The sequence below is a fragment of the Cornus florida genome, unplaced genomic scaffold, assembly GCF_030987335.1.
Source record: "Cornus florida cultivar Cherokee Brave unplaced genomic scaffold, ASM3098733v1 CherokeeBrave_3.0.0_Hap2_Chr11, whole genome shotgun sequence".
Classification (NCBI taxonomy): Eukaryota; Viridiplantae; Streptophyta; class Magnoliopsida; order Cornales; family Cornaceae; genus Cornus; species Cornus florida.
In genome coordinates, this window is record NW_026775581.1 from 39,910,601 (window position 1) to 39,924,758 (window position 14,158).

Here is a 14,158-nt window from a genome sequence, read left to right on the forward strand (position 1 = left end):
ATATCGAGGAGATTTGGTTTAAGCTACAACCACCATAGTTCTTCATTAAAATTTTGAAGTACTTAATTAGACTAACTAACTGAAGATTCAACTTGAAAGATATCTTCTTGTGTGCATGACTATGTCATTGTAATTTTGAATGAGTTAATACCCCAAATATTACACTATAGTGGGGTATTATTAGATATATTGTAATATAAGGAGTGAGAGAAGTGGAAGGTTGTATACAATTGAAACATCTCTAAGTAACAGGCACGTCATTTTAAGTATTTTGAATAGTCACATCTATTCCTAAAATACATGCATGTCCAGTGGTGGCTTTTAGGTTGAAATTGGCAACAATTTGTACTCTATAAATAAGGTACTTGGTTCAAAATTTATTAACATAATATTCAATTGTCTATTTTGAATAGTCACATCTATCCCTAAAATACATGTTTGTCCAGTGGTGGCTTTTAGGTTCAAATTGGCAACAATTTGTACTCTATAAATAGGGTACTTGGTTCAGAATTTATTTACAACACAATATTCAATTCTCTCTCTCTCTTTCACTGCTAAGTCAAATTATAAATAGTTTCACAGAGTGTTCAAGGGAATCTTTAATATTACTAACTACATATTCCGACTTTGTTGTATCTTGTATGTGTTTTGCAATAGAAATTAATAGTAAACTCAATTAGAGTGGAGCAAATAACACCTTAAAGAAAGTGACTACATGTCTCAAAGTTACAAATTGTTTTCCTTCTTTAATTTTGAAAATCAGTAAGAAAGTGACTACATGCCTCAAAGTCACAAATCGTTTTCCTTCTTTAATTTTGAGTATTGGACCTGACATGTTCTTTACACAAAACTGAAATAAAGAGTGAGTATATGAGAGGGAATGACTAGTATATATATATTTGACCAAATATGAACCCAAAAGGCTAAAATATTAAGGAAATAATTGATCGATGAAAATTACACAACACTTCAAAGGAAGAGAGAAAACAAACCACCATTACCTCAAAGTTCACCATATACAGAAGCACAACCAGATGCTAATTAATCTGTCTTATAAATTCATCATGAATCCTAATGCCTTCAACTTCTTGCTACAGGTGTGGTTTTCCCTTCTCATTCGAGAATAAAAAAACTGTAGTCCAAAAATATGTGGTCTAACTATACCATACACTCAGGGTTGGAGCCAGTATAGGACCGGGGGACACGTGCCCCTCTTGGATTTTTTTCTTTTCTTATTTTATATATACATATATTTTTCTATATAGGTATATATTTTTTGAAAATGTGTAAAAGTGCCCCCCCCTCAAATTTCTCCTTCCCTTGTATACTTTCATATGTTTCCTTAAATTTTTTTTCTTAAATTGTTTCATTATATTCCATATATGTAATTTATTAATTTACCTCATTCCAAAAATATCAATTTCTATCTATATATATCCATATTTCTCTTCTCTTTTTTTTCTTTTTTTAATATTTTTGGTTAAAATGTAAGCTTGTGTATAAATAATGGAGAATTGTACAAGAAGCCCCAATTATAGTAGAGACTAAAACAAGAAACAACACAGCTAATAATTACAACCAACAACACATGGGGAGTGAACACAAGATCAATAGCAGCAACAAACAAAGTGAACACAAGATCCATATTTCTCTTTACGTATATATACTCCATAGATATTAATTTATATGTATTTAGTGTACAATGTGCCCCTGAACAAAAATTCTGGCTCCGTCACTGCATACACTATAGTATTACTATTTAAATATTATGCATAAATATAATGTGTGTATATATATAATTATTATTATAAAATAATAATCTATATATATAATAACTTGAAAATAAAATAACAAAAATATTTAAATAATATAGTATAAGCCGAATCTGTCTTAAGATTATAGTCCAAAAATAAGGTCTAATTATACTATATACTATAATATTATTTATTTAAATATAATCTGAAAATAGAATGTATACATATATATATAACAGTATTGAGAAACATTTGCTACCATTAATTTCAATTGGCCGTTGAATCTTGTGAAGTTCACATTGTAAGTCTTGAGAAACATTTTCTACCACTAAGATTATCTTTTAGGTTTCATTTCATATTGACCCACGAACACCCCATAAATCATAACATGACACATTTTGGTCATGTACGTACGTGCCATCTTATACATGCCGATCAGGTTGGTGAGAAAGAAGAAGAAAAGCTTAACATTTAGTATTATTATTTTTAATTGCACAAATCCACAAATACATATTTAGTGCCTATCCTAGATAAAGCTTAGAACATATTATGATATTAACCATTAACTCCATACGAACATGTCAATAGATTAAGGTCTCCTTTATGTTCTATTTGGTTGTGTCATAGACAGATAATAATAATAATCAGAAACTTTAATTAAGTCGTAAATACTGAAGAATTTTTATATTCTTTTTGTTTTCAATACAGCTTAGGGCTCCACAAGTACCCCTTGAAATGCTTTCTTTTGTAAAAAAAGAGACTCAAAAATTTTAACATGTTTCTTATTCAAGTCTACGACCTTCCCGCCTCTAGATGGGAAAAAATACACCCAATTTTTCTAAGTCTTAGAAAATTTTGCAACCGACCCCTACTGTCAGTTAATGTGTAATCAAAACTAAAATTTCAAAAAGACAACCGTCAATGCTAACACCAATCCCATGACACCACCAGCACTCAGGACGGCGCGTGAGGCCGGCGAAGCTGGAGCAGTGGCGTCTTCGGTTGCTGGTGCATCCGCAGCAGGTGTGTCTGACTTGGGAGGAGCGCTGTCGGGTGTCGGGCTGGGTGCTGGTGCCTCGCTAGGAGTAGTATCATCGGATCCTTCGTCAACCGGGGATTCAACCTCTGGGGCCTGTGCCTTCTTGGGGGCGTTGGCCTTCCTCGGTGCCTTGGCCCTCAACGGTGACGGTGCCGGAGCAGGTGTCATCATTGGTGGCGGAGCGGTGAAGTTTCCGTCAATGCCGGGTGCAACTATAACACTAGAGACTTCAATAACGGAAATGTTGAACGGCTGAGACGCCACCAACTTGACGAGCTTAGCATCCAGAGGAGCGCCTTTCACAGCGGACCCGAACACGATGTTTCCGTTGCCTAAGTTGGTCACGTTCAAGAACCCTTGCCGGTTATTGGCGACGCCGCTGGATTGGTACAATGTGGTCAAGATTTCGGACTTACCCTTGAGCTTCTGGAGCTTGGGAATATCATAGTAGTCAAGGACTATGTGGTTGCTGAGGATGCTCTTGATGAGGTCCGTGGACTTGTCCGAGATGGAGGAGACGGCGCCATTGCTGACGGCGAGGACAGTGATGGTGGATCGCCTGTTGATCTCCCTGTTGAGGCCGGTCTCGTTGAGGTACTGGTTGAAGTTGCTGAACTCGGGGTTCTTTGAGAGAATGTTGGTGATGTTGAATGCGGTGGCGGTGGAGGAGAGGAGGAGGAAGGAGGAGAAGAGAAGGAACGATGGCTGGGCGAATGAACTCATCTTCGAGATTGAGATTATTTGGTCGATCAAACCTGAAGATGAGTTCTTGTTTATTTTCTGATCAGGAGGAAAACTTGAATGCAATACTTTAGAGGAAAGTGTGGTGTGGTATAAATATGGGTTGGTTTGAGAGTGGGTTCTAAAGATATTGTGGATGAGAGTGAAGGTCTCTCTTTCACACACACGAGGGGATGATGGGTTTTGATTCTGTTGAATGCTTTTGGGAAGTTTTATGGTTCTAAATTCCCCGTGTTTCCATGCCACAGCCTCTCCCCCTTGTTAGACTATATATGTGAGTATGTGTGTTTTTGTGGGTGTACTATGTGTTGAAACAGTGGAAGAAGAGAGGAGCTCAGGATAAATTAAAAGAAATTTGGACTTCTATCACTTATTTACCTAAGGAAAAATCTTGGATGCTTTATTTACCCAAAAAAAATTATAATAATAATGATCTTGGATACAATATATATATATAGTATAAATTTGGAGTTCTATCATTTATTGAATAATACTTAACAACTCACTGATGAGTAGCTTCGCCCTACTCACTCTTTGTATGTTCCAATAAGAATTTACCACATCAGCTTTAATAACAAAATAATTCACGTCCTCCTATATTTTCTTCTTATTGGAACATACAAGGAGTGGGTAGGGTGAAACTACTCACCAGTGAATTGCTAAGTATTATCTTTATTTATTTACCCAAGGAAAAATCTTGGACTTCTATCATTTATTTACGAAAAATCTTGGATGATTTATTTACCCAAAAAAAAAAAAAAAAAAACCTTGGATATTATAGTATAAATTTGGAGTTCTATTATTTATTGGGATTTGTTTACATGTGGTATTTATTATATCATGAACCAATAATAGAGACTTTCTAATTGAAACCCTTTTATAAGGAAAAATTGTAAGAAGACCCAAAGTTTATCAAAAATTGTAAAGTCTATCTTTTGTTTTATCTTTTTGTTGTATGCCTGTTTGTGTTTATTTTCTTTGGTATCATAGCCAAGTTACGAAAAATTGGGACCAACTAAGTTTTAATTTTTGTATGAACCCCATCGGCAATAATAGTCGGGTTCCAAAAATAAAGGAATTAAATTAGGACTTTCAATCAGGTTAAACAAAAATTAGAACAAATCTCTGTAAAAAGAGAAGTTCAAAAATTATCCAGAAAACTAGATTCTATCAAGCTAGATCTAGAAGACAAATTAGATTTAAAAATAGAGATTTTAAATCTAAATAAGAAATTTGACTACATAAGTCAAGAAATAAATAATTCTAGGATTTCAAACCTAGAAAAGAAAGTAGATCAAATCTTGAGAAATCAAGAAAGATATTCAACTAAAGCTAGATTAACTAACAAAAGTTGTTATAGCTTTAGAAAACACTGACAAAAATCTTAGTGACCAAGTAATTGGTAAACTTAGTGTTGGGATTTATATGCCCTGGCATAGCAAATTCCTATCTGGATTGTATTGACATATGTTCCTGACATATCTGAAATATTTATGATTTATATAATTGGTGAATTCAATGTATTATGTTTCGATTCACTATGAAATTGATAGTGTCCAGTTAATTACAAGAAATATTTATGTATATGTATGTGATGACAATCAATGCATGATATATAAACAGTAATTATAAATTGTTCATAGTCGTTAATTATGGATGGACTCATAATTAATTAAGACTTGAACTGGATCCGCGTTAGGTTGAGACATATTGCGAGAGCCGTCGTATGCAATTACTCCCTATCACCGTCATGGCATTTGACTCTTAAGCATGAGAAAAGTATAGACTCTTTTATTAATTAATAATTACTTTGATTTGTTCGGCGGATTCTTCGGGATCCTTAGACCGACACTTTGGGTAGTTATGTAATTAATAGTTAGAGGGTTATATTTTCAATATTTGCATCATTGCTACTTGTATTTATTTTGTATTGATTATGGTTGATAACAAAGTAAATTCGAAGGCCTTCGTGTGTTTTTAGACAAAATGATTTATTATATATTTATTTATTTAAATTATTATTTTTGTCAAACAAATGTTTTATTGTGATCGAGCCAGAAATAATCAAAGGTACCAAAATAAATATATTAATTAAGTAGTCGGATTGATGGCTATATTTATCCGATAACTAATTATGCATAGAGGGGTCAAAGTGCAATATTGACTTAGAGGTTATTTATTATTTAATTGGAGTTCAATTAATTTCTTTTAGTGGAGTAGAAATTAATTTTTGAATTAATTGAATTGGGTCCATGGACCGGGCCAATTATTAATTCATTGTAGCCAATAAAATAATAGGCCCAATGGATTCTCACTCATAGCCCAACTTGATATTGGAATCATATTAGATTTGAGACATGTGAATTAAAGATTGAGAAGGATTAGTTGTTTCCTTTTCTTTACCTTTATGTTGCCTATAAATATACATGGTCTATGTATATTTTAGGGGTGATTTTGATGAGAGGAAAAAAATGAATAAATTTTCTCTCTCTAGAAAATTAGGGTTTATGTTCTCATCTAATGGAGGCTCCCACAAGCCTAGTTTTCCAAGGTCATTCAAGGAGGCTTATGAGTGATTCCTAAAGGCAAGACCATTACCAAGAAGATGGAGATCCATGGAAAAGATGTCTAGCAAAAGGGATCTACAATAAGTGAGAACATTCACTTTAGAGGAGAGATCTGAGGTTTACTCAAACCTTGATGTAAGTATTCAATCTTTTAGTTGAATAATACATCATATTTTATTTTATTTTTTGCATAAAACTTGTCTCTATGTGATGAATCAAGATCTATGAATTTAAATCCCTCGAAAAGTTTTTAAAACTAGCACGTTTCCCAACAGTGGTATCAGAGCATGGTTTGATTCATTATTAGAGATCATGATTTTATGAAAATCATCATTCATGGATCCATAATTATATTCATATATATTTTTATTGATGTATGTTGATGTATGATTTAATATGTTGATATATATTGATACATGATGATGTATGAATAATTGTGAATGAATGATGATGTATGGTTGGGCCATGGATGAAGCTTATAGGAATATTACATGTAATTTTATCTTTAGATGAATGTAATTAAGGCCTTGATTTAGCCGTTTGAAAGTTCAATGATGTAATTTATTTTTCCCATTGTATTTCAAGTTGTAAATATTTTTAAAGCCATGTAATATTCATCAAAGGATGCTATGAAGCTTCAAGAAGGTCCAAGAGGGTTAAATTAGGCTTCAGAAATTTTTTGGGATTTTTTACCAATTTTTCAGAATTTTTCTGGAATTTTTTAAGGCCTAATTTAATTTCTGGAAATTTTTATTAATTTTTCTGGATTTTTTGGCGTTTTTCCGGTGGCCGGAGCATCACCGGCGGCGAGAAGAGACGTCGGAGGAGGCTAGAATCAGGTGTGGCAGCGGTGGGGTGAGCCTGGCGCGTGAGGAACACGCGCCAGGAGGTGACATATGCTGGCGCGTGCATTGCACGCGCCAGCCAAGTGTGTATGGCCTCCACGCGCGTGCAGGCGCGTGGAGGCGCGTCCCACGCGCCCCATGCGCGTGCCAGCGCGTGGGGGCGCGTCCCACGCGCCCCAGGCGCGTGCCAGCGAGTGGGGGCGCGTGGCTTCACCTGCAGCATGCCCCAGGCGCGTGTGAGCGCGTGTGGGGCCCTCCAGTCGCGTTCCAAGCAGTGTTTTGCTTCTCCTAGCGCGTATCAACCTCCTGCGGGTGTTTGCAAGCTGATGGAAGATCCTCGCGCAATACTTAGAGTAATTAAATGTTAAAAGCTGAATCCATTGGCCATTTAATTTGCTTTATCTGTCATTTATTGTTGTATGTGATGCATGAAATAATTAATTGCTAATTATTATTGTTCATGCATTGGATCCATGATATTTATTTAAATGGCTTGATTTATATTAGTTAAATTATGAAAATTAATTGGATTTGATTACTAATTAATTAGAGGGCACTTATTGGGAAACGAAAAATTATTTTTATAAATTATTTTTGAAGTGTGCCTCAAGTTAAATATTAGTGAATCGTTTAAAGTCCAAATATTTTCTAAATTTAATTGGATTAAAATCAAGACGTTTTGCATGCATTATATCATGTAAATGAATAAAATGAAAACCCTAATTATGAATGATTAAAAATTGAGTGGGAGCGGGAATTTTTATACATTGCCCCATGGCCTTCGTTATTAAAACCATTGTAATTAGATCTTCAAAAATAAGGCCCCACGCATGATTTGAAGAGTCTTAATATTACAAGAATGGTTGTCTCATGAAAATAAAAATATTAAATGTTCATTGTAATTAGATCTTTAAAAATAAGGCCCTACGCATGATTTAAAGAGTCTAGATTATAATGACAACATATTTAATGTTTTATTTTTCATTAGAGCATTAATAATGTTATACACTCAATCTAAAATCAATAGTGTTAGCTCCCCAACGGAGTGGTCTACACTAGGTAATTTTAGAAAGGCTAAACATAATCGGGAGTCATTTCATATAGATAGACAAGGCATTGTCTTAAGAGATATGGAGATGATGGGATTTGCCCGCCAATAGCAATAATGAACTTCGCCAACCGAATAAGTTATTGGTGTACTGGTTATCCGATTTTTCATGCAGTGGTTAAGGGACCCACATACTATTTTAATGGAAGTGCTCACCTAATAGTAAATGAATCTCAACAATAGTAATAATGAACTCCTCCAACAGGATAAGTTATTGACATATTGATTGGTTGATTTATTATGCTACAGAGTTGAGGGACCCGCATTAATTAAAAGGGATTGTTCACCAATAATGATAATGATCTCTTGTTCGATTGAGATTTATTATATTATGTGGTTAACAAACTCATTTTAATTTTAAATATGCATGACAGAATTAATAATTCACCTTGCATATTGTATGAATGCATTTATATTCAGATTAATTATGTCTAATTCAGTTTATCTGCTTGCTTACATATTCTATGATATTGGACCTTATTTATAATGACTGGAAAATGAACTTAGATATTTTATTCACAACGTAAGGGTACAAAATGTGTTTATTACTCCTATACCTATCTCTTTTACTTTGAGATACCAAATTTGACATTAATGCTTTTAATAAATTAGATAAGGCAAATGATATGACTTGGTGCAATATTCTAGAGTTTAGCTCGAATATACTCCAAAGCTAACATTTGTATTATTTTATTTTTTTTTCAAGCATCATGTTAAATGTCAATAAAATGTTTTGGTGAGATTAGATAGAGAGTATGTCAAAGTACTATGTCAGACTTGAATAGCATCAAGATAGCCTAAGGAACTCCAGTATGAAACCGAATTTTGAAAAATGATTGTTTATTATTTAAAATTAGCTGGAGATCAATAGGGCTGACTTGGGTGGTAAGTTTCAAGATTATTGCCTTGTTACCAAACTCATTCGACTCTGTTAGAGTGAACTAAATAAGGAATCAGATTGAGTTCACACTCGCTGATATTCTTATAGAATTGGTAACAGATGAAGGGATAATCAAGAGTATGGGCGTTCCTATCAATCTAACCTAGTCTATACCATCTTCTTCTAGGCCCAAGTGGACGGGCAAAGCAAAGAAGAAGGATGATAATAGGACTAGACTAGCACAAAACATGGGTATTCAAAAAGGTTAAAGGGAATAAGGCAGTGTAGGTTGAGGGCGAAGAAACCTGTTTCTTTTGTCGCTAACTAAAACACTAAAGGACGAACTGTTTAAGCAATGACGTGGCATAGGAAAATATATATTTAATCATTGAGCCAGGTTCTGTGGTTGTATCTATTAATTTCTGATGAATAGATTCTGGAGCCACTAAACATGTTTGCAATTCATTGCACGGATTTCAGGAATCCAGAAGTCTTGATGATATGGGTATATATTTATCTTTTGACCTGATGCCAAGGTTGTAACTAAGTCAGTGGGAGTATTACATCTGAAATTAGAGAGTATGAGGATATTAGTATTAGAGAACTATCTTTATGCACAGAAGTGAAACGCAATCTCATTCTTATTTCACTTTTGGCTTATAAAAAACTAGATCGTTATTTTGTAAAACTGGTTTTATAAAATTGAATAGATATGTGATTGCTTCTGGTGTATTGAAAGATGGTTAATATACTATAATCACAAGCTCTTAAGATTTGCAGGATGTAGAAACTAATGTTGCATCTTCTAGATTGAATGTTAAGAGAAAATTTGTTATTCCTGACTCATTGTATTTTTGGTGTCTATTTTTTGGGTTGTAATCAATCAAAATGAGATTTAAAGATTGGTTAAAGAAGGTTTATTACCTAGTGAGGCAGAGGAGCCTAAACCAAACTTGTGAATCTTGTTTTGAAGGATAGATAACTCTAAGGGCTTAATCAGCCAAATGAAATAGGCATAAAGAACAATTGGAGTCGGTACACACGTACACGTGTAGTCTTATGAACATCCAATCAAGATTACTCACGTTTTGGATAAATTTACCTGTTGCGACACAAGTCTTATACTTTTGGTATATTCCGAGAGGGTCAAGACTGATGTGGAGCTCAGATTAGGTAAACTTATCAAGACACTTCGATCTGATCGAGTATTTGAGTATTTCTTGGGATAGTGCAAAGACTATATGGTCAATAAGGGTGTTGTGTACCAGTTTTCCGCAATTGACGCTAAATTAATTTAGGTGTCAAATAGGAATAACAGAATTCCACTTAACATTGTTAGATCTATGATCAGTTATGCCACATTATCTCTTTCATTTAAGAGTTTAGCGTTAATGACATCGATGCGCATTATGAACTGCATTCCATCTTAGTCTGTCTCAAGGATACCGTTGAGCTGTGTTTTTGACTAAATCTTAGTTTCAATCACATGCACATATGGGGTATTCTTGCACATGTGCGCTTGATATGGACAAGTAAGTTGGAAACAGATCATACGCATGATAGATTTGATAGCTACTCTAAAAGTTACTAGAATGGATTATTTTATGATCTCAATGATAAAAGTCGATTGTTTACACTCACTGTTTATCTATAGGAGGATCATATTATGAATTATATACCTAGTAGCATAATGTTAGAGAATATGGTATGAGTACCAGATGTACCAAATGTGAACACACTTATTATAGAGATTGAGAATAATATATGAATTACCTATTAATGCGTTAGCATCATCGATTTCTACATCGGTACATTGATGTAGTGGGAGGATTATCATCCAATTCGACAGAATCATGTTTTTAGGTGAGACCATTATGAACATCCCTGTTAAACATGAGTTGGACCCAGTAAGCTACACGGAAGCGTGAACCGATATGGATACAGATCGTTTTGGTGAGTTACTATGAAATCAGAGTTGGAATCTATGTATTCTAATAAATTCTGGGATCTTGTAGAACTTTCTAGTAGGTTGATTCCTATGGAAGGCAAGTTAATCTACAAAAAGACACCAGAAGATTTCTTAGTGAATAAATCATGAGTGTACAAGGGAATGTCATTATTTTTCCTAATTCTATATATATTGATGACATCCTACTCATTTAGAATGATGTGGAAGTTTTGTCATTAATAAAGAGGTAGTTGTTCAATTACTTTTAAATGAAGGATTTTCAGGATGTAAGCTAGATTCCTAGGATCAAGCTTTTGCAAGATCAGGTTAAAAGGAAAATAGGCTTATCTTAATAATCCTACATTGATAAAGTTTTAACCAGGTTTGGTATGCATAACTCAAATAATGAGTTCTTGCTTTATTGATATGGATGGCTCTCTCTAGTAAGTAGTTTTTCAAGACTATCAAAGGAGATTGAGCAAATGAGACTGGAACAATATGTTTCGGCATATGAGAGTCTCATATATGCCATGGTCTATACCAAACAGGATATCCGCTACATAGTAGGGATAGTCAGTAGAGATCAGTCCAATACTGGACTTGACAACTGGTCTATTGTGAAAAATATCATTAAGTACCTAAGGAGAACCAATGATATCATACTCATTTATGGATGTGATGATATGGTCCTAGTCAGGTATGCTAGTTCTGATTTTCAATCAGAAGTAGATACTATGAGGTTCATGACTTAGTGTATGTTCACTTAATGGAAGGGAAATCAGTTGGTAGATTGTCAAGCAGATTTCAGCTGTTGACTCAAACCTGCAGGTGGAATATATTGTAGCCTTAAAGGTGGCAATATAAGCTTATTGGTTTGATCTCACTGATTTAGAGGTTGTGGAGCATACTAGCCTGCCTATCGAGCTATATTGCGACAATAGTGCAGAAGTAGTCCAAACCAATTACCCAAGGTTCCATAGATGAACAAAATACACTGATAGGAAGTATCATGTTCTACATGATATTGTCCGGCAAGAAAATGTACTTGTATCTAGAACATTGCATTAGAACACAACTTTGTTGATCCATTATCAAAAGGTGTCATTGATCAATAATTTTGATCATCATCTGGATAACATTGGAGTTAGGTGCAATTTGAATTGGCTATGAGGGCAAGTGGGAGCTGTTGGGATTTATATGCCCTGGCATAGCAAATTCCTATCTGGATTGTATTGACATATGTTCCTGACATATCTGAAATATTTATGATTTATATAATTGGTGAATTCAATGTATTATGTTTCGATTCACTATGAAATTGATAGTGTCCAGTTAATTACAAGAAATATTTATATATATATATGTGATGACAATCAATGCATGATATATAAACAGTAATTATAAATTGTTCATAGTCGTTAATTATGGATGGACTCATAATTAATTAAGACTTGAACTGGATCCGCGTTAGGTTGAGACATATTGCGAGAGCCGTCGTATGCAATTACTCCCTATCACCGTCATGGCATTTGACTCTTAAGCATGAGAAAAGTATAGACTCTTTTATTAATTAATAATTACTTTGATTTGTTCGGCGGATTCTTCGGGATCCTTAGACCGACACTTTGGGTAGTTATGTAATTAATAGTTAGAGGGTTATATTTTCAATATTTGCATCATTGCTACTTGTATTTATTTTGTATTGATTATGGTTGATCACAAAGTAAATTCGAAGGCCTTCGTGTGTTTTTAGACAAAATGATTTATTATATATTTATTTATTTAAATTATTATTTTTGTCAAACAAATGTTTTATTGTGATCGAGCCAGAAATAATCAAAGGTACCAAAATAAATATATTAATTAAGTAGTCGGATTGATGGCTATATTTATCCGATAACTAATTATGCATAGAGGGGTCAAAGTGCAATATTGACTTAGAGGTTATTTATTATTTAATTGGAGTTCAATTAATTTCTTTTAGTGGAGTAGAAATTAATTTTTGAATTAATTGAATTGGGTCCATGGACCGGGCCAATTATTAATTCATTGTAGCCAATAAAATAATAGGCCCAATGGATTCTCACTCATAGCCCAACTTGATATTGGAATCATATTAGATTTGAGACATGTGAATTAGAGATTGAGAAGGATTAGTTGTTTCCTTTTCTTTACCTTTATGTTGCCTATAAATATACATGGTCTATGTATATTTTAGGGGTGATTTTGATGAGAGGAAAAAAAGGAATAAATTTTCTCTCTCTAGAAAATTAGGGTTTATATTCTCATCTAATGGAGGCTCCCACAAGCCTAGTTTTCCAAGGTCATTCAAGGAGGCTTATGAGTGATTCCTAAAGGCAAGACCATTACCAAGAAGATGGAGATCCATGGAAAAGATGTCTAGCAAAAGGGATCTACAATAAGTGAGAACATTCACTTTAGAGGAGAGATCTGAGGTTTACTCAAACCTTGATGTAAGTATTCAATCTTTTAGTTGAATAATACATCATATTTTATTTTATTTTTTGCATAAAACTTGTCTCTATGTGATGAATCAAGATCTATGAATTTAAATCCCTCGAAAAGTTTTTAAAGCTAGCACGTTTCTCAACACTTAGAACTAAAACCACTGAAATCGAAAGGATAGTTAAAACTCTAGAGGTTGACCCAGATCAACCCAATCCTTTCGAAGAAAGAACAGAAAAATTAGTGAAAGCTATTTTTCAGATCCAAAATGAAATCAAACCGTTAATTCAAAGAATTGACGAAAGATTATGAGCAAATTTCAAGAACAGGTTGATCAGAGATTATAATATGAGAATAGCCAAGCCAAAAGGGCTATAGGTTACCATTAGGAAAAAAAAAAAAAAACAAGGTTCTTGAAAATTCCGAACTAGCTATAAACCAAAACAATTGGTTAGTAGCAGCCACGATAGTGAACAATGCATCTTTAAATAAGATTGACCAACAAATAGAAATTCTTAGTAGTACTATGATAGAATTGGAAAGATCTGTTAAAATCCTAATAAAAGGAAAATAAAAAATTGTAGAGGAAAATCCTCTAGAAAAAGGCAAAAACAAATACAGGAGTATTTGTACCAAGACACAGGTGGTTTTAGAAAACCTAATCCCGCTATAACAATCAGGCCGATAAAAATGCTACCTAATCCCGCTATAACAATCAGGCCGATAAAAATGCTACGAGTCTTTAGCCAAGGCCGAGAAAATCAGTATCCGAAATAATGGATATAAAAAATATGGAAGAAATAGAGTTAA

The 14,158-nt window shown here is 33.9% G+C and overlaps 1 protein-coding gene across 1 annotated transcript; it reads right to left on the reverse strand.

The window, feature by feature from the left end:
• Positions 1-2,406: 2,406 nt before the first annotated feature.
• On the reverse strand, positions 2,407-3,595 carry LOC132285495 (fasciclin-like arabinogalactan protein 14). Its single transcript, XM_059787689.1, has one exon. The coding sequence runs from the start codon at positions 3,514-3,516 to the stop codon at positions 2,650-2,652; it is 867 nt and encodes a 288-aa protein (XP_059643672.1). The 5' UTR covers positions 3,517-3,595; the 3' UTR covers positions 2,407-2,649.
• Positions 3,596-14,158: the final 10,563 nt, after the last annotated feature.

Excerpts from the sequence above, each read along its gene's own strand:
- LOC132285495 (XM_059787689.1), bottom strand. The coding sequence starts at position 3,516 with ATGAGTTCATTCGCCCAGCCATCGTTCCTTCTCTTCTCCTCCTTCCTC.